The 24976-nt window shown below is 42.0% G+C and overlaps 2 protein-coding genes across 2 annotated transcripts in view; both read right to left on the bottom strand.

Moving 5' to 3' along the window:
* Positions 1-5046: 5046 nt before the first annotated feature.
* On the bottom strand, positions 5047-9916 carry CLEC3A (C-type lectin domain family 3 member A). The gene is made up of 3 exons (XM_058034308.1): positions 9802-9916; positions 8100-8180; positions 5047-5438 (listed from the first exon to the last, which is right to left on the bottom strand). Exons 1-3 carry the CDS (start codon positions 9914-9916, stop codon positions 5047-5049), a joined length of 588 nt encoding a protein of 195 aa, XP_057890291.1.
* An 11976-nt stretch (positions 9917-21892) lies between these two features.
* Positions 21893-24976, bottom strand: part of VAT1L (vesicle amine transport 1 like) — a 56138-nt gene continuing 53054 nt past the window's right edge. Inside the window, exon 9 of the mRNA XM_058034271.1 lies at positions 21893-24748. Within this exon, the coding sequence (XP_057890254.1) occupies positions 24650-24748 (99 nt within the window). The 3' untranslated portion in view covers positions 21893-24649. The remainder of the gene's footprint in view (positions 24749-24976) is intronic.

Below are 24976 nucleotides of genomic sequence, written 5' to 3'. Positions count from 1 at the left end.
GGTAGCATCCTAGTGATTTTTCTTTACTATTACAAAGAAAAACAATATTTCTGTTAAATTCTGCAAAAACACTTTAGTGGAGCTTTTATTTTTCCACAGGCTAGCAGCAGCATTAGGTCAAGGAAAACAAGATTTAGAGAAGTTAGTGCAGTATGGACTGCAGTAAACTTATTTTTAAATACTCTGAAAAATCTTGACCTGATTCTGATTTTGCTATTAACAACTGACATAGTGACATTTCACTTGTGAGGGATTTGAATCCACCTTGTATTTTCAAATCATTTAAGTAATTTGCATTTGCATAAAAAATTACCATAGGTCATTCTACACCCCCTCTTGTTTCCCTTTGGATCACTGTGCACAATTATCTGTTGATCTTGCTTTTCTTTCCATCTTTCTCTGAATATCTGTGCTGCCAGTAAAACACATCACATCTGCTTTGCAGTCATAATTTTGTTTCCTTGGTAAGACTGTGGGAATTCTTCCCCTATGCATGTTGCTAACAATTCAGTGGACTATTTCATGGACCTCCAGCTAATTCTTGTTCTGCCTGAAAATCAGTTTGAATTCAGTAAAAGGCTACCATTACAGTAATTTACAATCCTGATATCTACTGATCCTGTAATTCAGTAATAAAAAAAAAACCAGTCCCAATTGCCTAATCTACTAACTTAATTTAGAGATGATCTAAAAAGAAAAAAAAAGAAGCATTTGTGGAAGTGCAAATTAATGGCTGCATTGGATTTCATTTCAGCTGGTAGACAGTGACCTGGAAAACACAGTGCATTGGTATGGCTCTATCAGAGAGAAAAATTTCCAATGCCTAGAATACCATGTTGGCACCAGGTAGCTGGACTTTTAAAAGGGCTCAAATATTGAGTGTTGAACACTGTTGGACCTTGGATCTTGGGTCAGAATATACTCCTTAAAATCTGGTCATGAGCTCCCTTGCAAGTCTTGCTTTGACTGCACACGATATTTGATTTAAGGTGTTGACCTTTCCTTATGAGAATATATATATATATATTCTCTGGGTTTGAAGAGGGACCAAAGGGAGAGTTACTTCCAAAAATAATCTGTGCTTGTGCAGCCTTTAAAAATGAAAAATATATCTTTTAAGAGTAATGGTTAACAATGTGCTCTCATTACTCACTTCTAAATTGCTTTTCTTGGCACAAGCATTTCTATGTGGACCCCTATTCCATTGCTGGAGAGAATCCAGCCTTTTAACTCTTTGATCAAACTGATAAAACTCCTGACAATTATTCTGTCTTTGATGGTAACAAGAAACTCCCAAAGTATGTTAATAAATATCTCCAAGCACACACTTTTGTAGCCCTAAACTACACACAATCATCTGATGGGGATCCTCTGCTACAATATTCAGGCACTAATTGGAATACTCAAATATACCATATAAGAGTGTTAAAAAGCAGATCTCAGCTGAAGATCATATTCCTGAATGTTTTTCACATGATTCATTAGCTCCTAGCATCAAGTGTCATCCCTCTGGGAGAAGAGCTTGGTAACACACTATTTAATTTTTCCTCAATAAAAGTCAGCTGTGTCTTGATCTGACAGAAGAATGAGGACCCTGCCCTGTTTCCTGACACAAGAGGGAAGCAGAGGTGCCTGTGGCTGTAAATACTCTGCCAAGCAGGGGGGTGGCAAGAAGCACAGGTAAGAGAAGCAGGGGTTCTTCACTGAAGTGAAGTTTGTTGTATCATGACAAAAAAAAGGTTTGAAAATCACCTTTTACTACTATCCAGTTGACATGGAAGCTAAGGGAGACTTATGGTCAGTTTTATTTTCTTTTTGTTTGACCACAAAACCAGACAACCCATTCTTCACCCAGCTCTGCTAATGAGCTTCTTTCTCCAAGATTTTTTTGTACCCTGTATAATGAAGAACATCTGTACCTCGAGTAAAGCTTGACATTTCCCTGCCCATTCACCAAAGGCCTTTTTCTCTTCTTTCAATGCAACACTACAAACTCAGCGCCTGGGAAAGAAACCTGGCGGAATCTCCAGAACATTCTATTCTGATCACCTTCCTTCAATATTTCAGCAGAATTACCCAATTCATATGGTAATCATTTCCTTCTAATCAGTGTTTCCTGTGTAACCTTGTTTATTCACTCCTACTTGTTCCCACTTGTCAAGAAAGCCAAATGAGGCTATTGGGGGCATCTGTCTTTCAAGACACTAAGAACAGATTAATCATGCTGACAGCATGCTAACAAAAGGATGGTTTTCATTAATTAGCACTTATAAATAATTTGTTAAAGGTTACAGAGTGCTTAATGTATTCCTTAGTAAATAGTTATTACATGGACCAGCCAACTAATAAATTGCTTATAGCTAGAAAAAGCTGTTTTCTGTTGGGCTTAGAGTACTTCTCAACCTTTCTGAAAACCAAGGACCACCTACTATCCTGAGCAAAATGCTGATTGCCTGGTCTTGTGGAAATGGAGTATTTTGTACCTCATTGCCATAATGTGTTTCATATGAGTTTATTATATTTTTTATTACTCATAGTAACAGATCTCTCTTTATTTTGCCTTGATTGTTTGGTAGTGTGGATGGGATTGATTTTTGTGAAAGGGGAGAGACCATTTTGCAGCCTGCTTGGTGGTGTCTGGCAAACCATCAGAATTCAGGTTGAGGTACAGTGATTTATGGTATGCACTGCTCAGGTGGTGTGGTGCTATTAGCAACTTCTTCATTAACCCTTCCTAGAAGTGCCCTCATGGACTTAGGCTGTAGTCATTAACATTACTGGACATATACACGTGGGAGCAGGTACAATTCTGACATTTAGAACTGTCTGATTTTATTTTAACATTAGCAGAATTTCAAGTTTCATAGGGCATCTAATGAAGACTAGAAAATCTGGGTTTAAAATTTTGACAAAAGGCAGCAAAGCTTGTCTCTGGTGGGCAAGGGCTACATCAAGTCTCCCAACACCCCATGTATGTTAGCAAAATCCAGTGGGTGCCACTCAATTACCATATATTGGCAAATATATTTAATATTTTTTATATCTAAAAATATAATGCTGTGCAGGTAAAATTCCGAGAAGGTTTATATGCTTATAAAATTTCTATGAGCCCATTGTCTTCTGTTAATCCCAGTGTTTCTACAGCAGAGGATAGAAAGGGAAGCTGAAGATGTTTTCTTCATTACCTGTCTCTGATCTCAAGAGCTCCATGTGCATTCCAGGATTCTGCAATGTAATCAGGGCTGATCCCAGGAACTCAGCTGGATTCTCCACAAGCACCATCCACTGTCACAGGGTTGTTTTTATTGCCAGTCTCAACATGAGAAATGTTTTCTTACTGGATTAACCAGAAAGTATTTTTTAAAAATCAGATTTTTATGTGATAATTTTATACCTTGTGGAGAAACTCCATGTAGTGGCTCATGTTCTTTAGAATGGGTGCACCAGCAAAACAGCCCACGAAAATGTAGTCCTGTGCCAATTACACAAGGTGTAGAATTTGCGGTAAATTTTCACTTTGACTGTAGCTGTAGGGATATGCTGAGATACTGACTTACTTCAGACACATCAGAGGTTAAGAAGCCATACTGGCTTTTAATTATGTACAAAATTTTTTACCCCAACCATAGCAAAAACTGGTAGATTTTAAAAGAAAATTGCATATATTTGGGCCCTTTTTGCTGCTCTATTTCAACTCAGGAGTAAATGAGAGAATTCAGCATCAGATTATTTTACAAATACATTAAGTGATGGAAAATGAATCTAAACACAACACATTGCAGAGGCCTTGAGTAGATAGATCTTATAGAGCTTTTGGGCTGTTTTATACAGCAAGGATCCAAATTTCATCCTGTGAGTACAATAGTAGAAAAAAATACATTTTTGAATCCTTAAGAAAAGTTCTAAGAAAGAATGGCCTTCACAGGGGTGCATAAGCTGTCAAAAATACCACAACAATTAAAGAATGGTAATTGCAGATTTATTGCGTAATTTAAGAAAATCTTGCAGGTTTAATAGGTAAGAAATAGGAATTATCCTCCAAGCAGCAATATATTTAAATATTTAAACAAAATGAGAGAAACTGCTGTTTATGACATGCAAGCAAATCTCTGTTGTGAAGTTCTGACCAGCCAAAAGCAGCCAGCACATTTTACTTCATTTTCAAATGCCAGATGTTAAACTGGAAGATTTGCATGTGGTCTGGCCACACTCTGCTGTGTCCTTGGGCTGTGCTGCCCTTCCCATGGGAGAGGAGGGAATGCTGTGCCAGAAAGGAGCTCCTGTCTCACTCCTGGAGCTTTCTGGAGCTCCCTGTGAATGGCAGAGCCTGTCTGAACCTGCAGGAGACAAGGCTTAGCAAGGCTCCACACAGCAGAGCATGATCTAGTCCCAGGCTGGTTTCTTCTACAGGAATGTTCCAAATGACATCTAATATTTAACCATAATTGAGACATTTAGAGGCAAACATGTCTAGACTAACTGATGTTTTAAAACAGCTACTTCCCCTTTTCCAGCAGTGTATCACTGTGAACTGCATGTAGTGAAACAATTAACACCAGATTTTTCTGTTTCATTCAGTATTCTTAACCATAGGTAAAACTCTTGGCCACAGATTATTCCAATTATACTTTGTAAAGGATGATCTTTGTTTATCACAGGAGCTCACATAATCCCAAAGTCCCTCTTAAACTTTATAATAGAGAGAATCCCTTCTGCTCATACTGGAAAGGGTTACCATGCAGCAGTATTTTCTAATTAAAGTGCAGAAATAGGAGGTGAAGGAGCCCAAGCATCAGGCTGAAGTAATATGCCAAAATATGATACAATGTAGGCCAAAACATAATATATATCCCTGCACATAATGAGAGTACTCACTAAACATTTTTAGCATATGAATAGAAAATAAATTAACAGAGAAAACTTGTGTTTCAGGAAAGAGTGAGTTCAAGGCAGGAGAGGGATAGTTTTAACTCCCCACTGTCTAAGTGGGAAGGGTTACTAAGCAAAAATGTGTGTTGATAACCCAAAACATGGCCTGGTTTGTGATTATGGGATCAGGAATTCACAAACGTATCTCTTGGCAGTGCGGCACACCTCATCCACCCACTTGCCCTGGGCTGCCTGAGACAGGAAGACACAGTTTTCCCTCTTGCCCCCGTTGGGCTGGGCACGGTCCCAGTTGGAGTAGAGCAGAGCCATGCCATTGACATCCACAAACCTCCCCTCGTGGGCCATGTCGGTGACGCCCAGCCAGAACTCGGACGCGCCGGGTGCGCTTTTCCTGCCGTAATCGCGAAGGATGTTCGTTTCCTCGTTGTTCCTGGGGATGGCCAGCGTCCCCCCCTTGGCTATGCAGTCCTCATTGGCCTCGTGGAAGTGCTTGGGGCCTTCTGACATGAGGTAGCACTTCTTGTGGGCCTTGGTCCCACGAAGGCACACTGGGAACAGACAGCGGTTTGCACGGTCAGTACCAGGCTGGGCCTCAGCTTTCAGTAGTGGTTCTCCAAATGATAAATTTCCAAAAGCACCTTGGAACTTGAGCAGACAAATCCTTCAGCAAGTGAAAAGCTGTTGACTCCACAGAGTGGGCCCTAAATTTGGAGTAAGGTCAGGCTTACCTGCTGGTGCGCCAGTTCATGTAGGACCCTGTGTGCAGCCAGCACATCAGTGTGCCCTTGGGAACAGACTGCTGAAATATAACCCAGGCCTGTTTCTCAGGGCCCCTTTTACCAAAGAGTGCTGCTTTCACACATTTTCTACCTTATTTCAGCAGTCCTGAGACTAATGGAATGGATGAGGCTTGTTTTGTTGCCAGATAATTTGGTTATTGGGAAATCTGTACTTGACTTTATAGCAGAGACAGATCTAAATATCTTTTAATATTGGTGATATTTAAGTAAAGTAAATTTTCACATCTTATCTAAGCTCAATTTCCAGCAAGCAAAGGCAGGACAGAAATGCGCTGTATTAATTGTGTCCTGCTCTCCAGGAAAATACTGATTTGAAATTCATAATACAAATCTCCGAGTGATTACTAAAAGTGTAATTCTACCTGTAGAAGATTGCATATTCACCTCCCTTGGAATTTATATATTTTCTTTCTAGCAAAGTCTCCCCCTTCAAACTCTAAATCCAAATGCAGTAAAGTGACTTAAATCTATAAATGCATTAAAAAAGTGCACACTTATTACTGAGTTTACACAACAAACTGGACTCAATCTTCTAAGATTTGAATTTATAAATCTGTTTGCTTTTACTTCTGCTGGGGAAGTCTTGATGTAAAGTCTGAATGGACCAGAAGTTAATCTGGCAGCTGCTCTGTCACTGGAGTTGCCTTGCAGAGCTGCTGCTGGGGTTGTTCCAGCCTGAGGTCTGTGGGGCAGGAACACAGGAGGGCATCCTTAAACTTTGCCTTCCTGCTCCCCTAATTTGTGAAAAACTAATTCTCCCAAGAAAAATAATGATGGCAAGGTGAACCCTCCTTGGTGGAATGTTTCTTCTGAGCTGAGGAAGGTACCAAAGGCCTGGAATAGACTCCTGTAACAATTAGTATTAGAATCCTGCATCTTATTCCTTGCAGATTATTTCATTTATTGCTTAAGATCATCTTGTACTTAGGTACATCTTCTGTCCTGATATTTCTATAATCTGTTTTTAATTCCTGTCATCTCTTCTTGTAAAAAAGTAATTATGTGTCTGATCAATAGGATATGGAAGTCACTTTGGACCACATCCTATGTCTCAAGTTTTTAGTATTTCCAGTTGTAGTATTCACTGCATTCCTTAGCTGCATTTTCAGAGTCATAACTTTCTGTTAGGGTTTAACCTTCAAATTTTAACCCTTCCAATGGCCTGAGTAACAAACCTATTTATTACATGTGGAACTCTTCAACAAATTTATATTTATGGGAAAGATCAGAGAGACTTCAGCAATGATAAGAACTGGATGTCTTTAGGGAGGGAAGATGTGCTGCAAAATGGTGTGTGGCAGCATTTCACATTTCACTCTGTGTAGAATGGAGGCCCAGAAAGTTCAAGCAAAAGAAGAAATTGGATTTTTATGCTGTGTCTTGGAAATGTTCATAAGCTAAAAATGGAGCTCCTTTTTTGAGTTGTTACAAGGACATTAACAAAGACGGTCAGATCTAGGGGGGTGATAGGTGTCTTTTTGCCAGATTTGGATTCCAGTTGCACAGTGTGGGTTATAAATTTAGAATAAAGCTCAAAATAAGTTTTGAGGAGAGAAAGTCTCCCAGTTCTGGTTTCATTTCTAAGCCACTGCATGCTTCCTCTCAAGCTCCTTCTGGAAGCAACACAAGAATTACTTTTAAACAAGAGTTACTTGTCTAGAACAGGCTCTCTCTTTTAAGAAACTTCTGAAGCCTTCTTATAAGACATTTGAAATAAAAATATTTTGTAAAGCCCCAAAAGCTCTATGTAACCCATGACATAAAATGGAACAACCCAGATATTACCAACCCCAAGGAAAATACATTCTGTTTCATGAGAATGATGTAATTTCCTCTGTAATGTCCTCTTGTACATGTTTAAATGCCAAGTTTTATGTCAACAGCTGTGAAAAAGCACAACTGTCTAGTAGGTACATGTGTATTTACCCTTCTTATTTCGTTTGGAAATTTCCATCTGGTTATTGAAATACTTAAAGGACTCTGCACATTGGTCCTGAATATTTCTGAACTCACAGTGGATATAACTTTGAAGTTTTATGGCAACATTCACATTTGAATATATGTTCATATCAAAGCTGGGCACTTAACTCACCGACCACCTGAACTCTCAGACCCAGGAACTCTCACTGTGCTGCCTTTGATGACACAAAATTCAGAGCTTCAAGTTGTGCATAGCAAAGACAAAAGTAGTTCTTGCTCTCTGTGAAGAATCGCCACTCATTTCCGAGCAGCTGAGACCTGATTTTACTTGAATGCTTCTTCCACACTTGTCTAGTAAAGCTATGGCACACCATGGTTTTATGGAGCTGCACTCCTCACTCATAAAATCCCCTTAAAGAGAGGGGTGGGGGTGAAGAAGAGAGGCAGTGAGAACTTTTGGAAGCCACTGACCAGCATGAGCTGCTTTACCTGACTGGAGTGCTTGTATTTCCTTCAGAGCATTTACTTCTCGCCACAATTTGTCAATCTGAGTCTTCAGGTCATCTTTTTCTTACACAAAAAGAATATATAGAGATTAACAAATATGCACACATTAAAAAAATTAAAATTACATGTTAAAAGTTGTTTCAAAAGATCATGCTGGTATTGCTGCATTGCTAAAATGCTTTTTGATTATTTTTAAAGATTTGTCCTTAATGAAAACATTCCTCTAGGATTTCTATAAAAAACATGAGGAACCCACCTTTACCTTTCCTTCTCATATTTTATCATGGATGTTGCCCTAAAAACTGTTTGAAAATCATGGATTATTGCAGCTAATCATTATTTAGTGAGCTGGTATCTAATTTACAGAAAATGTCCCTTTTTCTTTTGAAATTGTACACTCTTATGTATGGATATGACATACAAAAAATAGCAGGACACAAGTTGTGTTTCTTCAGAGCAATGTTATTTATATGAGCATGAAAGTTTCACACAACTCTTGTTTTAGCACATGGAGGAACAACAAATAAAGCCCAACCTGACAGTCTGAATGTTGCAGGTGTGCTTGCTGAGCTGCAGTCTCTACTTCCCAGGGTTAGCCTTTGTCCCTCAGTACAGAGGGGGCCTGGGGACTTAAGTCACACAAAATCACTCTGAACCAGAATTTTGTAGCACTTAAAAAGGCACCAAGAATATGATGGCACAAGAAAAGAAGATAATTTGCCCCTAACTCCATTTTCATGTCCTCTTTCCCATTTTTTTAAAATCATCATAATTTCTTTCAGGGCTCCCTGCTTCCCCGAGGCAGAATTCTCTGTTCTCCAATCAGTGATAGCACAAAAAATGTATAATCAGCCTGTCCTTAGGATCCCTAAACTTAAAACCCTAGAGATCCCAAAGGAGAAGGAAGTTCTTAAACTGTGTGGCTCCAGAGGGGCTCAATCTTCTTGTATAATGACTTTGTCAAAGCCACATTTTTTAAATTAAATAGGAGTTCAAATACTTGCCATCAGTGAGCCTCCATCATACTGCTTTTATTAGAAATACATATTTAAATTAAATACACAGACATTTCTAAACAACATTCTGTGTTTTTTTATTTACTCTTAAGCTTTGCTGTGGTTACTGATGCTTTTATCTTCTGCTAATTCATTGATGTTGACCTGCTAATTAGTTTGACTTGCCATTTCCCAGTGCTTTTCATACAAGTGGAGTAATTTTCCGCAAAGAGTAGACAGACATTCTGTTAACATTAGGAAATGGTGCAAAAATCTGAACAATAATCCTTGGAGCCTGAAATACTTCTGCTTGTTTCCCCCATATACATGAGTTTCCATTTTTCTGGTCTTAGTAAATATAGCTACATAATTAAGAATGATCAGAGTCCTCTCTCAGCTGTACCTGTGAGTTCTAAATAATGTTGACAGAGGTGAACAGCCAGAACAGAGCAATATATTTGCAGCTGTTATACAGCTCTATTTTCATAATTCATTCTGGCACCTTATTTGTGGCTTTGCTAGCTCACATAAAAATATTTAAAAGACAGATAGGATATAGACTCAAGTGTTCTTTATAAATAAATATTAGTGTAATGTTAGTTTCTGGTTCATGCAGCGCTGTTTAAAGTACACAGTAAATTTGCATAGTCTATAAGGTTCAATCCCTCCTCCCAGTTCAGACCCAGTACCTTTCACTCTACGTTTGCTGTGCTTCCTGCCTTTGAATTTGGAAGCCTGGCTGATGGTCTGGTCCAGCAGTAGTAAGCTTATGAGTAGAAAAATCCAAAGTCCAGCTTGTGCCATGTCTCTTTGAAAGACCCTAGGAAGGATCTTGAGGAGATTCCCTTCAGCAGCTCTGAGAGAGGCCACCCAGAGCCATCTCAGCAGGGACTGCCTGGGCTCAGCTTTATAAGGTGTGCTGGCAGCCTGGGCTGCACTCCGTGCTTGTGAAATGTGTTTGATGCTTGAGCTGGCCCTAGCACAAGACACCCCCTTGTTCTGCCATCCCGTCTGAAAGCGCTATTTCCATTCTGAGCTCAGCTGTCCCAGCCCTGAACACTGCCCTGGTTGCCTCACCGTGAGCTTAACAGCAGAGCCAGGAGCTGGGGAGGAGCAGACGGTGCCTGAGCTCTGCCAGCCTCCAGGAGGGGCAGCCAGAGGATTCCCACAAGTGCCAGGGGCTGGCCCAGCACGGCTCTGCCCCAGCCTGGTTAAATCAGGACATGGCCACCACCTTCCACTGAAGCACTGCCAGGATGCTGCTCCCTCAGTAAATGCAAGCACTGCAACTACAGACCCACACAGAGGATAAATACATTAAAATCACATCGTGTGGGGAGTGCATTTGTTGATTTATGAGGAGTTAATTAATGCCTGATAGATATGACTGCATTTCTGGTTGAGAACAGCAATCAGCAGGGTTTAGTAAGGGGAACAAAAGGTAGCAGTGATCTCCCAAGGGTTCCCAAGTTCTGATTGTAGAGTCAGAGGAAAGCACAAGGTACTTGAAGCAGCACAGTGTCTCTCTGGAGTCTGGAGAACTCTCTGAGTTTGAATCTCTTTCATTTGCCCTTGGGCTCTGTGGACTTCTATGGGGCTGCCTTTAATAGGGATTGCTGAATGAAGTAGAACTTCTCCCTGATTTTGGTGAACAAATGAAATTGTCACAAAAATATTCCCATCCATCCCACTTTTTCCTTTTTCCCCCATTAAAAGAGGGTTTGATTAAAATGTGGACACCAGAGCCTTTGCAGGGTACTGGCTGGTGCAGTTCATGTCCTTCAGAGCTGTTCTTCCTGACATCCCTTTGCCATCTCTCTCTATCTTGATTACATTCTGCTCACATTGCTGGCATTTTTTTTTTTTAAATCAGGACTGTAAGATCAAGGGATTTACTACTTTATTTTCAAAAAGCTGAGATTTAGGAACATGCTGGTGTACTGCATGAACACTTGTTGGCTTTTTCCAACCCCCACTGAGGCACTTCAATACTTTCAGTGCGAACCACACCTGCCCTGTCTGTGCTGGACACCTTTAAACAACTCCCTGTATTCTCATAGTCAGCAATTAGCAAACATTTCTTACCCATTAGCTAAGAAACTTTCCATAAATGCATCCTGATATGATCAAAATTAGTTCCTATGGTCCTGCTCCAAAATATTGAAGTATTAACACAGATTGTATAGGGAAACTTCTGGATCAACATTGCTCAGCCCTCAGAGCTGTTTTGGAGCACAGCACATCAGAGATGGCTGTTGTGGATCTCACCCACCCAGAACTGCCCCAAACATCTCACACAGCTGCGAATTTCAGTCCATGGTAAATGTGGAGAGGGCTGGCAATCCTACTAGAACCCAGAACTGAAATGTGAGCTGGCAGAGAGGAAAATCAGGAGCTTTGCAAGGGTCTAGTTCAAGATTTAATCTGTCCTTTAGAACAAGCCCTAAGTTCAGGCTTGATCCATACTTTATCCCATTGGTATTGGGGCATCAATATAAGTTAATTAAGGGCAGATGGCTGAATCAATAACTGCCTCCAGTTAGTTTTCACTTGGTGCCTGCTCAGATCTTGTGGCATTGCACATGAAGCTGATCCTGAACCACTGCCGCTTTCAACCTGACAAATTAAACTGTGCTAATTTCAGGTTGCCTGATAAGGGAGCTGCAAACCCCTGGAGCTGTTTTGTGTGGAGATAAACTGTCCCAGGCTTTGGGAGGGGCTGGAGCAGTAGCTGGGTCAAGAGGCCCTTTAGTGTGTGTGCTCAGGGTCTCAGCACCAGGATGGATTTGTTCCTGCCCCAAGGAACCTGAGCTTGCTAACACAGGCTCCTTTTCTTCCTGTGAAACGGGGCTGACAGAGAAAGATCTGTACTCTGCTGGGGCAGCACACAAGTCACCAGAAACAGAGGGATAAAGAAAACATAGATTTGGTATCCTGACAGTTCTTGGCCAAGAGTCTGGGTGAAAAATTGCTTTTTGGAGTACACCATGTAATGTCCTCGCAAAAACAGAGTTGAAATTCTGTTTTGAAAGCTTAATCCCCCTTATTCAGTATTTTCTCCAAGCATTTTTCCAGTCTGCAAGTAGCTCAGCTGGATTTCACTCCCAAAAAGTGAATCACAAACCTGCCCTTGCAGCTGCTGGGAGAGGCCACAAGGATACAGGGGCTAGGTTTCCTCTGGAGTACCCAAGAAGAGTTTCCACATTTATGACTAACCTGTAGCAGCTGGGGAAGCAGGTTTAACTTCCTGGGTATAGTGTGTGAGCAGGAGAGCCTGAGAAAAGCCAAAATATGTTGCTGAGAAGATGTAACCTCGCAGGGCTGCTGTGAGGAAGCAGGAAATGGAGGCACACAGAGTGACACACTCCCTGAAGTGAGTACCTGGGCTGTGAACGGGCTTGAAATCAGCATTATAATGTCATTTAGAAGTGGAATTTTCCTTTTACTGGCACTGTTACAGTAATATAATATAGCCCAAGGAGTGAACATAATTATACACTGATAGAAGTAATTTTTCCTGAAACAAATGATTCCACTTTCCTTAACAGAATATACTATATAAATATAAATATTCTCATTGCTTTAGAGCTGCATCCAGACTAGGATGGGACTGTGTTTTTTTTTTTTTTATTTACACCACTACAGTAGAACTTGTGCATGCAGACAGAATTGTGGTGTCTCTTGAAGTGCTTAACTCACATTGAGGCCCTCTCAAAGTGCTCTGTCTGATAAGGAACATCTTGCAAAAGCCAGAATTGCTGTGCTGCAGTGGCACTGGGGTTTTGGCTCCCATCTCCCCACCTCATTCCATTTGCTTTCAGACAATCAGACCATTCAGAGCATAAACATCCTTTGGTAAAAGGCTTTTTTTTAGTTTCTCCACAGAGACTCTTCAAGGTAAAACTCTGTTTCCTTCAGAGACAGTTCTACCTTTATATGCTCCTCTAAACTGGCTCAGGAAAAGCCTTCATGCAGCTATTTTTTCCTCTCCATTCTCAGCCACGCTGGGTTTGTGGAAAGAACATGCAATGGGGCACAGAGTATGAGAAGCCAGTGTGGGATGAGGACTGGATGCTGAGCTCCTGAAATAGGTCTGGCTGCAGATGTACAAGAGCACTTGTAGAAAATAGCTTTAAAAAAGATTTAGTGCTGCAGTCTGTTGGGAAGTGAACTGCTCACACACTGCCAGTAGTTTGTCTGTGTTTTACTGAGACCTACAATCCCCTTGTGCTCCAGAGCTAACTGTGCTGTGGGATGTTTCACCAAATGGGAAATGGATGGGCTCTGTCTGCTCCTGGAATCAGAGCAAACTGTTCTTCTTGCAGCATTTCAGTTCTTGAAAATTCAGCTCAGCTTTAGGAAAATGAAGCCATTTATTTGGTGAGTAGGTGAGTAATTACTTGCCCCTTCTACTCTGAGAGTATAAAGAGAAAATGAAAACATCAGAGCTGTTGCCAGACTGAGGAATTGCAAGTGAGGGCAATCTGAAGAGCCAGGATGGTCAATAAAAGTAGGTAACAGAAAGGTCAGTAAAAGGTTTAACACAAAGGTTAGTAAAAGGCTTATCACCTCCAATACATCAGGTTTTATGACTGTCTTGGGTAAATGGGACCCACTGCTTGATTTTTATTTGTTTCAATTTAAGGTAGTAAATTTTGCAAACTCTCCTAGTCAAGCATTATGTAGTGCTTGGAAAATTACTGTATGCTTGGTTTCTCTGGCCTTGAAAAGTCCTGCAAAGCCTTTCTTAAGGATTTGATCTCAGTCCTGAGAGGCATGAGGCAGGATCATGGCTGACATCCCAACACCAAAGTTATTTTGGGGAAATTTGTACACACAAACATTGTTTAGAGAAGTGAAGGGCTAGCCTTATGGTATGTGAGGTTTTTTGAAACTTACTAAAGACATTTTGGGGTTTTACCATCGATTCGAGTTTTTTTCTGTCATGCTAATTTGGTGTTTTGAAAGGAAATTTGCTGGGTACAAGTGATTTGCTCTAACAGAATTAACGGTGATTCCAGGTTTATTGCAGGACCAGGCTGCCCACCAGTGACCTGCACTGAGTGCCAGTGAGCTTTGAAATGAGGACAGTCATGTCTTCTTTACAGATGTGATTCTGCTCTCCCAATTTCATGCCTCACTTTAGCACTGTGGTCTGTTCCTTATTGATCAATAAATCTGCTTCTCAATGTGGTATTTGAGCTGTTACTGCCTACAGGTCCAGTGTTTTTCAATTGCCATGCTGTAAATACAAGTTAAAAAAAAGAAGATATAATAGTGTATGTAAACTGAAAAGATGAATCAGGGCAGTATTTTGAGCTTCTGGAATAAATGCTTTTTGTATCTCTTATTGTGGGGTCTTTGTCACAAAGCATCTCACAGCTGGTCTCAGCAAGCAGAGAGGAGGGGAAATGGTTTGTGAAATGCAGCAGAAAGGCTTGTCTTACATCTACCACACAAATAAGATAAATAGCATCAGCTTGTCTATGTGACCAAATCATCTCACCTGTATTCCTGTCATTCCCTTGCAATGGCACTGGATGTGGATTTACAGCAGAGAAAACACAGCTGATCCAGGCCAGAGAGGTCAGAATGCAGAAGAGATTCACCAAACATGCACAAAGCAAGGAGGGAAAAGCCACTGAGCTCTTCCTTAGGTTTCCTGTCCGATGCACTCTGCACTGGCACAGGTCCTTTCTCATGGTGTTCAGGTACCACAAAGGAATGACAGAGCTGACAAATCTTTTTTCCTTCAGGCCTTTAGCTGCAAAGATAAGAAGGTGCACAGTGTTTCTCTGCCTGTCATTGCCTGGTTTTTGAGTCAGGAAGGATCCCAAAGAAATAGGTGCTTATTTAGAGATAAATGTTTTGCTGGATATGTGAAATGTGCACAGAGAGCAAACCACAATCCCTCCAAAAAAAGGGACCTTTTACACGTCAGCTAGCTCTCTAAAGATAAGGGAGTCTAGGAGAAAATTTAAATCAGTTTCTTTGCAGTCCAGGTGCAAATAGAAGAGTTGAATGGTGTCTTTTAAAATGCTACTCCTGTGGACTTGGCAGAGTTTCCATGCTGGAAATTCCTGGCAGCAGCTCAACTCTTTTAGCCCTCAGGATATGTGTGAGAATGTATCTCTTTCTCTTTTGTAATCACAAATTACCTGTTGTGCTATTTTTTCTCCTGTAATGTGTGCTGCCTTTTTACCTTCCTGGAAATGACCTGAAGATGTCCTGGGCATTTAATTTCTCCCTTGAAATAGTTTGGCTTTGATCATCATAGCTGCCCTAATATGAGCTTTTCCAGCCTCACATGAACATGATCTCAGCAGGTTCTGCTCATCCTTATGTGTGCCGGACAAACTGATTTGGACAAAGCCTTGGTTTGGGCCCTGTGAAACTCTCCAGACAGCCCTGCCAGGAGGGCTGGGCAGAGCAGGGATTATATTTTGGGGTGTGCAGATGTTTGTTGGTTTTTCCTCCTCAGGATGGAAATTCAGACTTGTCAGGAGTGTGCTCATGTCTGCCTTTGGTGGCTGCACCTCACCAAGGACTTGGAGGTTCTGCTCAAGGGCTGGGGTTTTCTGCCTTGCCAAAGCAAAGCTTGAGTCACAGGATCTGCAAGCAGCTGACCCTGCTTCACTGTGGTTTAGGAGCAGCACTGTCCCCATCCATGCACAGGCATAATCAGCTCCTGTGCCAGGCCCCAGGCTTGGAAAGCTTGGGGTGTAGCCCAAATAAGGCACCATTCTGTAAAATTGAAACATTTACAGAATATAAATGGTCACAAAATGCTCAACTGGTCAGGGGGTCTCTCACTGTGATCAGTTCTGCTCCATTTGCACATTGCAGTTCATTGTCCCATTCCAGCTTTAGCCCCTGCAGTCCCACCCTGCTTGTTTTTCTCTCTCCAGCCCACGGTGTTTGTGCTCTTGGGCTGAGATTTGGATCATTTGTCCTTGGTCCTCAGCTGGAGCAGGAATTATTTTGTCTCCCTGCTCTGTGCAGAGAGCTCACCATCCCCTGATATGAAACTCAGAACTACACAGTAAAGCAGCACAGAGTCTGAAAAATGTAAAATCTAAAACCTGAGGCATCACTTTCAAAAGAACCCAGAGTCACAACAGGATTTGTATGAAATTGGTTTGCAATCAAGATTTGTTTGTAAAGATGGAAAGAGATTTGTGAGCTGTTCTGTATCCAGCTACAAACAACTTACAGCTATTTAAAGATGGAAACAACTTACATCCATTTAAAGCTGGACCCCAGTGCCAGCACATGATGCCACTTATTGCCCATGTATGACTGTGGCACAACCTCATACATCAGGAATGAAGGGAATTCAGAGACTACATTCAGACTTGCAGGTTTTAGAACCTGAAATGTTGTTCCTCAGTGGCAACAAGAACAGCAGGAATGAACAGGCTATTTATTCAACTATGTTCACATAATACTTTCAATTGGAAAATATTGTAGCATTTGCTGAACAATTTAGGCACTGTGTAAATATAAACCTCTCAGAAGTGTTCCTTATTCGTTCTGTCATGCACATTCTTACTGCAGTTTATTCCCATTTCCAGCAGGTGTCTTCAGTGCCCTAGGAATGATCAGGACAGCTCTGATTTTATATTGCTTATCCAAAAAGAGAAAAGAGCAGGCTCTCCTCTGCCTGTTCAATGCTCAGGGTAGATCCCCTTTGCTCTACAGCCTCAGACCAGTGTTACCCAGTAAAGCATCAGGCTCAGGCTGATTTTACATTTTCTAGGTGTTTCTATTATTGGAAGAGCAGCTGCAGACAGACAGACACCCATCAGGTCACTCACGTCTGTACAGCTGGGGTTTCAATGCTGGAGAAATGTACTAAGGAATTGGGAATAGTTTGTGCTGCTTTTGTCAATAGTGCTTTATATAACAATACTACGGGCTCTGCATGGAATAAATAGAACATGTAACAAAGTGACAAGGTACATCCCCAGCACAGGGGATGTACATGCTCTTGGTCCATCCCAGAGCACAGATCCACAGCTGAGGTCGTCTCACAGTGAGGATTTTACATTTCAGATAATTTACTTGCCCCAGTGGCTCAAAACCACCAAGTATAAACCAATACTGCATCCTCAAGCAAGATAATTTGGTTTAGCAATGTGTATTTTAACATGGAGAGTTGAGCAAGGATTTAAAAAAGAATCCTGTGGGTTTTCCCCCAACCAAATAAGCTACAGCAGGGACATAAATATTGCTTGCTGAATTTTTAATGCTGTAGCTATGAGTGGATTCAATTAGAGGACTAATCAGCTCGATGCTGTCCCTATCAAAGCCAGGGGCATGACACCTGTGAGATTCCAGCCTGAGCTGAGCTTGCCGTCATAATGAAAATAAGGAAGGAAGCTTGCAACAATTACCCTTTTATTTTCCTGTTTTGCTGGTTGATTAGTGAACAGAACCCTGTAATGACTTTATCCACAGCTGATATGTTGAACAAAACACAGATCTAAGATCTCACATGAACCATATTATGTATGTTCTATGCAGTTAAACCACAGCCTCAGGGAATGTGCTGGAAGAAATGCAGCATTGAAATTGGGACATTTGGTGTGTGGCAAGAGCAAGTGTGGTGCAGGACAGCCAGTGGCCCCCAGCAGGTTTGGGTGAGGGGCTCCAGATCAATCACTGAAGTGAGACCTTAAAGACAATTCCCTGTGTAAATCTGCTGCCCTGAGCCTGGCACTGCCCTCTCCAGTGCCCCCCTGCCAAACACCCCCTGCTCTGTGGGTTCAGCATCCCTTGGTAATCAGATTTCAGCATGTTTTACAGCCCTCTCTGCCATACCATTTCCCAGCTGATCCTCAGATGGAGCAAACTCAGCTCTACTCACCAGGGAGGATCAGCCAGAGGGGCTGGAGCTGCAGCCTCCTCTGAATCCAGGCACATCCAGCATCAGTGCCATCTCACTTGCTGGGTTTGGGGGTCTCCCTTTCCCTGGGATGCCCTCACCAGAGGCATCCTGATGAGCATGGAGAGAATGATCCAGAAACTGGCAGAAAATTCATAATGGCCACATTCAGTGCTCTGGGTTATCTGATGGGAAAGCAAGGAAAATTTAGATTATTTTCTCTCAAGCCCCTATATTTTTATAGAGCTTTCCTGGCTGGGCCCTAGCAGAGGGCATTCAGAACATGATTCTGTGCACTTTCATTGCTTTGGAGCAGGTATGACTTGAGACACAGCTGTGAGCCATGCAGGCAAAGCTTCCAAAATTAGGGTTCCTTTCATAAATGGAGAATAAAATGCCAAAGAACCATAAATCCTTAAACCAAATGGCAGTATTATGGCCTTGGACAAATAATTTTATGTTTCCTTTCTACAGCAGAAATGGTTCAAAAACTCAAAGGGATGGTTTTGTACAAGCAAAGAGATATATGGCAAGTTTCAGGAGACTTCATTTTTTTTTTACAGTGGGAAAATATTTCTAATATGAAATGCAGACACTAGGAGGAAAAAACCAGCAGCTGAGAAACAGAAAAATAATCTGCCAAATCAAACTGACTTAGAAAAGCACTTCACTTATCATCATCATCTCTCTTCTGCATTAGCAACAAAAGAAATATTTTCTCCTAGAAGCCTCTGGAAAACATCACTGATCTAACAGGCTCCAGGCTACAGAATGCCTGTCACAACAGAAGACACAGCAGCCACTGCTCAGCAAACCTGGCACACCAGCCTTTACAAGTGTTTGGTTATTATCTTATCACCTGGCCAGCCAAGGAGAGAAATCCTTACCCCAGATAATGCATCCAGCATCTCTGCCATCTCACTGTGCTCTTCCAGGCCAGGAGGATGCTGCATCATGTCCTGCTGCATGACACAGAGAGCCCCAGCTCTCATGGAAACACATTTCCACAGATTCCCAGCAGACAGGCACAGCAGGGTTCGTACTGCAGCTTCTCAGGGAGGTGATGTTTGGCAGTGGCTGGCAGGACATGGCCCATCTCCAGCTCTGGCAGAGGCACAGCAGAGGTGCTTCCAGCAGCAGGGAGCTGGAGGCTGATGGAGCAGGACTGGCAGAGCAGCTGGGCTGGGCAGGAGGAGCACATTGCAGAGCTGTGGGCATGGCAGGCCCAGGTGCTTTTCCCCCCTGTGGTTCTAGGAGCAAGCCTGCCCCAGGGAAATGCTCAACTTCTACTCCCCAACCCCTCATCACTCTCAGTAAAACAGGTTTTCCTTCAGAACTTTTCCCACTTCTTTTGGGCTAATTGTAACATCTCAGCCTGGTCACTGCATGGAAAAAAAAAAAACTCTTCCAGACAGATCAAAGCCCTCCTAATCTCTGAAGGAAAAGAAGCGAATCCCCACCCCTGCAGCCCTCCCTCAGTCACAGAATCCATCCCCTTTTCAGTATCTGGGAGCTGCTGGTCCTAAACTAACAAGTGCCAGTGGCATCTCTTAATTGAACCCCATTTAATCCCTGAGTGCCCAGTGGGAATGGTGGTATCTGTATCAAGCATTAATCATCATGAGGCTTCAGAAGCTGAAAGAATCTTCTTTTGATTTTTTAGATTGTGTTTCATTTGAGACAGTTTTAAAGCTTTTACCAACTGTGCAGGCTGTTCCTTTCTAAATGAAAGCTGATCTTACATGATGGCAGGTGTAGGAGTTTTTAAGAGACAGGACAATCACCATGAGGGCTGTCAGTGCTTGTTCTTTCCCTATTTTCCCTCATCCTGCCCAAAATGCCTGCAGTTCCCGTAAGTGAGAAGAAAGCTTTGCCTCTGAGAAGGGTTAATCCACATGTGTTATGCCTACCTGGAGTTTCTGTGTCACTCTCTGTGGGGCGTGGAAGTGGATGTGACCCATATCCTTCAGAAAGTAAAAAAAAAAATAATTCCTGTATGTTGCAGAATGAGCCATTTGTCTCAGTGCAGGGAAGGCTCGAGACCCTCAATATGAGTGTTCAGCAAGCTCCATTTATTGAAGAGAGCATCAGACACTTTTACAGCAAGTAATAAGCTCATCCATTGGCCACACCACATCAGCTCTTCCCCATTCCTTAGGGGTTACATCTCTCTTTTCTCATGTCTCTTTCACTATTTGTTATCATACTACAGCTAGGCCCAAGGACACGCTATCTTGCAGGCGCAGAACTTGGAATTAGCCACGGCCTTGTACTTTTACAATTCTTAGCTACTCTCCCAACACCTGAGGTGTAACCTGAGAGCAACCATGATGATTGAGTATTGCAGGGACTGTGGAACACCTTCAGAGAAAGGCTGGGACCCCCTCCAAGCACACACATGAATCAAAACATGCCTCAAATCCTCCTCCCTTGTTACTCTTGGGCAGAGCACACAATTCATTTTCCCCCACACTCATCCTCTCGCTCTCCTCACCTGCACTGTTCCCCAGTGCCTGGCAGCTCCTGCAGAGTGCTGGTGGGAGCTGGCAGAGCTCTCATTGCCCTCTCATTTTCTGGGAGCTCAGTGTTCCTCCTGATTGGGTTTGTCAGAACAGATTCTCCCAGTTTTTCCAGGTTTGCCTGGCTGCCACGAGTTCCCTGGGAGAAAGGTGCTTTGTTCCACAGCTGTCAGAGTGTGTGCTCTGCTCTGGCTCTTTCTGCAGTGGAGCCAAGCACTGGCTCACAGCAAGGGACCCCAGTGCTGCCAGGGCACAGAGTCCTGCACAGTTCTCCTGGTGCTTGAGGCTGTGCTGGCAATCGTGGCCAAGCTGGGAGAATCTGTCCTGACAATCCCAATCAGGAGGAACACTGAGCTCCCAGAAAATGAGAGGGCAACCACCAAAAGGAGGGTGAGGTGTATTTATGCTTTCATGCAGATGCTGCACAAAGGCAACCTGCCTGCTTTGTGGTAGAGTATGTGACAGGTGGCCCAGAGGGAAAGGTGGCAAAGGCAGAGCTTTGGTGGTAATCACGGAGAATTTGCAAAAGGCTATGGCTGTTTGCATTCAGCCTCATCCTGACCCCATGATTATGGATGCACTGATCATTACTGGCTTATTAAAGCCTAAAAACAGAGGGCAGAAATTTACTTTTCACACTCAGCACTGCTCCTATGAGCTTTGAGATTAGAGAGCAGATTTGGTAACTACTGAAGTGAGATTTTCCAGGCTTTGGAATGTGTCCTGCATGACTAAAATGAACCAAAGCCAACACTCCCTCTTTGTTTAGATATTAAACTGATGTTCATTCACTTCTTTGCCTTGTGTAGGGAGACCTTTAAATCCATGAACTCCAGTGCAGGCTGGAGATGGCTGTAGGGCTTGGTAACCATCACCAGTTACTAATTAAGTTCCAAAGACATGGAACCCTGGGTTGAAACCAAGGCCCAGGAGAGTGGGATTCAAAACTCAGTCATGTCCTCCTGCTTTCTGTAAGTTATGATGGCTTTTGGATTCTATTTTAAGATTATTCCATTAGGGAGTACTAATTTCTGAAAGGAGTTATCTCTCTGAGGGTAACTTTTGTGGCAGTCTGAGTCCTTCTTTGTATCAAAATACACTTCCCTAAACACTTAGTAAAAGGTGTCCATATCATGTTTTGAATTTCTTAGACTGTGACATTCCAAATTTTAGATCTACATTGTTAATGGTCTGTAAAGCAGCACACAGCAGTTTTAATAACCTCCATTTACTCTGTAATAGTCAAAATAAATTATTTGTATATCCCACAGTGACCAAAATGGAAATAAGACCCCCTCACATTTTCCTCTTAAGCAGTTCCAAGTCAGTTCCCTAAGTGACAATAACACTAGAATAAAACATAGAGACCAAGGATAATGCTATGCTCAACATTTTATTTATATTTTTGTGTAAACATAATTTGCTTTGTAGGCACAATATAACAAAAGCTCTAAAGCAACAAATACAATTAAACAGTGTTTCAGTTCACTTCAATCAGGCTTAAGTTAAAGAAGCTTTCACAGTTCCTTTAAGGCAAATTGAGAAATAATTTGTTTCACTTGAAGAAACTATCCAATTGTCTCAGAGTTGTTTAAACAACACTGTCAGTAGTAATCACAACCCTTCATTTCTGCTACAGTAAGACTTGGTCAGTGACAAGCCTTGGCTTCACCAGTTTGACCAGCACAGCCTCCACCCCAGCCAGTGTGACACTACTGCTTGTGGTCTCCTGAAAGGTACTTAGGGCTTGTGGGCCAAATTCTGCTAGCACACACCCTGCTTCCAGAATGGATGCCTGGAAAACTTCCATTAATATCAGCAGCAACCTCCCTCCGTGCCCCGTTGATACCAGCAAAGCACAGAGCAGAGTGTAGCTTGCTGATGGTCACACTCAGCTGCACTGCACTCAGGTACTTCCAGCAGCACTCCTTTGTACTCACTGCAATTACCTGATATTCTTCTGACCAGAAAATGGCCCTAAAATTGGTATGAATTAGCATGAAGAGTATTTTTTGCCTTGCTAACAAAACCAGAAAGAACTAGCCAAAAATTATGTGATTGTTGTCCCTGTGGTGTCTGTGGCCATGACCAAGATCACCCATATTTGTCTTGCAGGGTAATTTAGAAGCAGAGCCCACCAGACTGTGGTTTAGAACAGAAGAATGGGTTTGCTATTCTGCTTGCCCTACTAATTTAAGGCCTTGAGAATGCCACTTACTGCCAGCTCGAAGGTCACCAGCAATATTGCTCACTTTGGCATCAAATCAAAATTCCTAGTTATGTTAAGGTCTGTTGCAGGACAACATCATTACACTAGCTGCAAAACAAAATTGGGCATGTTTCCTACTGCTGTCAGCTGATGAGTCATGAAAACCTAATGGCCCTTCTTAAAAGTCCAACTGGCAAGCCCAATAAATGGAAAACTCTCATTGAATACGTATTTTCTTCTGTGGATAAAGTCCCTGTTTGGGCCCAAAATGGCACTGGAAGTAGAGGAAAGTCCAGCTTGAAAATAAACTGAACTATAATGAAGTGAAGAGAAAAATGAAGTTCTGGTTGGATCAATAGTTCAACAGCTTTTTGGCATTTTTCCCCACAGTTATTTCTTGCTGTTATTTTTGAATTTGTTTGACCCAAGGGGAACTCCTTCAGAATGAACCATCTGCACAATTATCTGACAGCGACTTCATGAGCACGGTGTAAAGAGATGGACATTAATACTCAGGCAGCAAAACCAAACAAACAGAAAAAACCTAATGAGAATCTTCTAAAACCACACATAAAAGTCATCCAGACCCAGAAGTCCTCTCACACTGAGAAAACCCTGAGAAGCCCCCACTTTTCATTTTTCTGTATTAATTTTTAACTTCTATCGTAACATGCTACTAGTAGATTTGGGCTAACAGCTAATCATGTCTGGGTAAATACCTTCTTTTGAAAAAATAAATATTTATTTGAAGCTGTAGGCATTATGCAAGGTCTCTGCTAGTCCTTCAGCACTTCTACTGTATGTGATCACAGTAATTTTAAAATAACTGTTTTAACAAGACAGTTGAGGACCTGAGTAGCTGCTGTTTGGATAGGGGAAGGACGTGGAAAAAAATATTAACTTTTTTCTTGTTTAGATATAGTTTCCACTAGTGGGAGGTAGATAAGACTAGCTGGTCTTTGAATACTTTATCCTGTAAATAATTATAAATGTAACTGTACATAAGGAGCACAGCTTTTGATAGAACAATTCACTTAGATAGAAGTTATCCCTGTATATGATTTGTGGTGGGATTAAGGCCTAAACCTCATTTTTTACAGGGTTAACTTCTGCAGGAGTTCAGCTCCAGCCTGACAGTTGACTACACATTAGCAATTTCAGAGCAATAAACTCCATCACCAAATTTCTTTCCACATCCTGATAAGTGATCCTTACCAATGCAATTTAAAAATGAAATTTAAAATTGGTTTGAATTTGACATATGAGTCAGTATGTCCTTACCAAAAGATGTTGATCAAAGCCTCTCAATCAATGATTTCTTGCACAATTTCAGATTCCATGATTCTAGATGAGGTACTTTTGAAAATGAAGATAAGATTGCTTGTGAAAAGATGAAGTATGACTGAAGAAAATAAAAAGTAATCTTTGTTGCAACTTTTATTTGTGGTTCATTAAAGGAAAACCATTTTAACACTGAAAATCCAGAAATAGAAAATTATCCCTCCAGTTACTAGAATGTTTCGGACAGCAAGTAGGGATTTTTTTTTTATTTTTACTGTTTCCAACTTGAAAAAAAAAAGCCCAAACCTCCCAATTAACTTTATGCAAGATGTCGGAATTTGCATGAGAAAGATGCCCATCTAAAATTACACAGTAAGTTAATAAGGCTTTCAAACGAGAACAGAAAAATCCATGGGACTCCTACAGGGAAACCGGGCGTTACACAGAAACGTGGTAATACTGCACTGGATGAGAATGGCACTTGAGTTCAAAACAACAATGATCAACAGCTCATAGCTCAGCTGACTGCAAACAAATACAACACACACTGTACTACAGCATTTGTTCACTGATGCACAGAAGAGATTTCCCAGCCTCGTCCCCTTCTCCTCTCGGCTCCTGCTGCCTGCCCAGCTCTGGTGCTACTGGATGAAGGGCATGCGCTCCTTGTTCTCGTTGTCGCCCTCGTGGTCCTCCTCCTCCTCGCCAGCCTCGCTCGTCTCCGTGCTGTCGTTGGCCATCTGCACCGGGAAACATCAAGGACATCACTGCACCTTGCTCACCCCTTGGCTCCTCCTCATTTCACCTGGACTCACTGCACAAAGCGACTTTGGAAACTCGAGGAGAGAGGGCTGCCACAGGAGAAGGAGCGTTCTGTCTGTGCACAGCCTCTGCACACTGCCAGCCAAGCCTGCAAGCTGCTCCCCCACGGCTCACAGCTCCATTTCCTGACAGAAGGCTGTCTGGAG

The sequence above is a fragment of the Melospiza georgiana genome, chromosome 14 (assembly GCF_028018845.1).
Source record: "Melospiza georgiana isolate bMelGeo1 chromosome 14, bMelGeo1.pri, whole genome shotgun sequence".
Taxonomy (NCBI): domain Eukaryota; kingdom Metazoa; phylum Chordata; class Aves; order Passeriformes; family Passerellidae; genus Melospiza; species Melospiza georgiana.
Note: the sequence above shows the minus strand (reverse complement) of the source record. Positions and strands in the feature narration are given on the sequence as shown.

What these genes read in the sequence shown, in the direction of transcription:
- CLEC3A (XM_058034308.1), bottom strand. Translation starts at nt 9,916, where the DNA reads ATGGCACAAGCTGGACTTTGGATTTTTCTACTCATAAGCTTACTACTG. An exon ending in CAGCAAACGTAGAGTGAAAG is followed by an intron (nt 8,181 to 9,801) that starts GTACTGGGTCTG and finishes TTTTTGTGTAAG; the next exon opens with AAAAAGATGACCTGAAGACT. An exon ending in AATACAAGCACTCCAGTCAG is followed by an intron (nt 5,439 to 8,099) that starts GTAAAGCAGCTC and finishes GTCTGTTCCCAG; the next exon opens with TGTGCCTTCGTGGGACCAAG.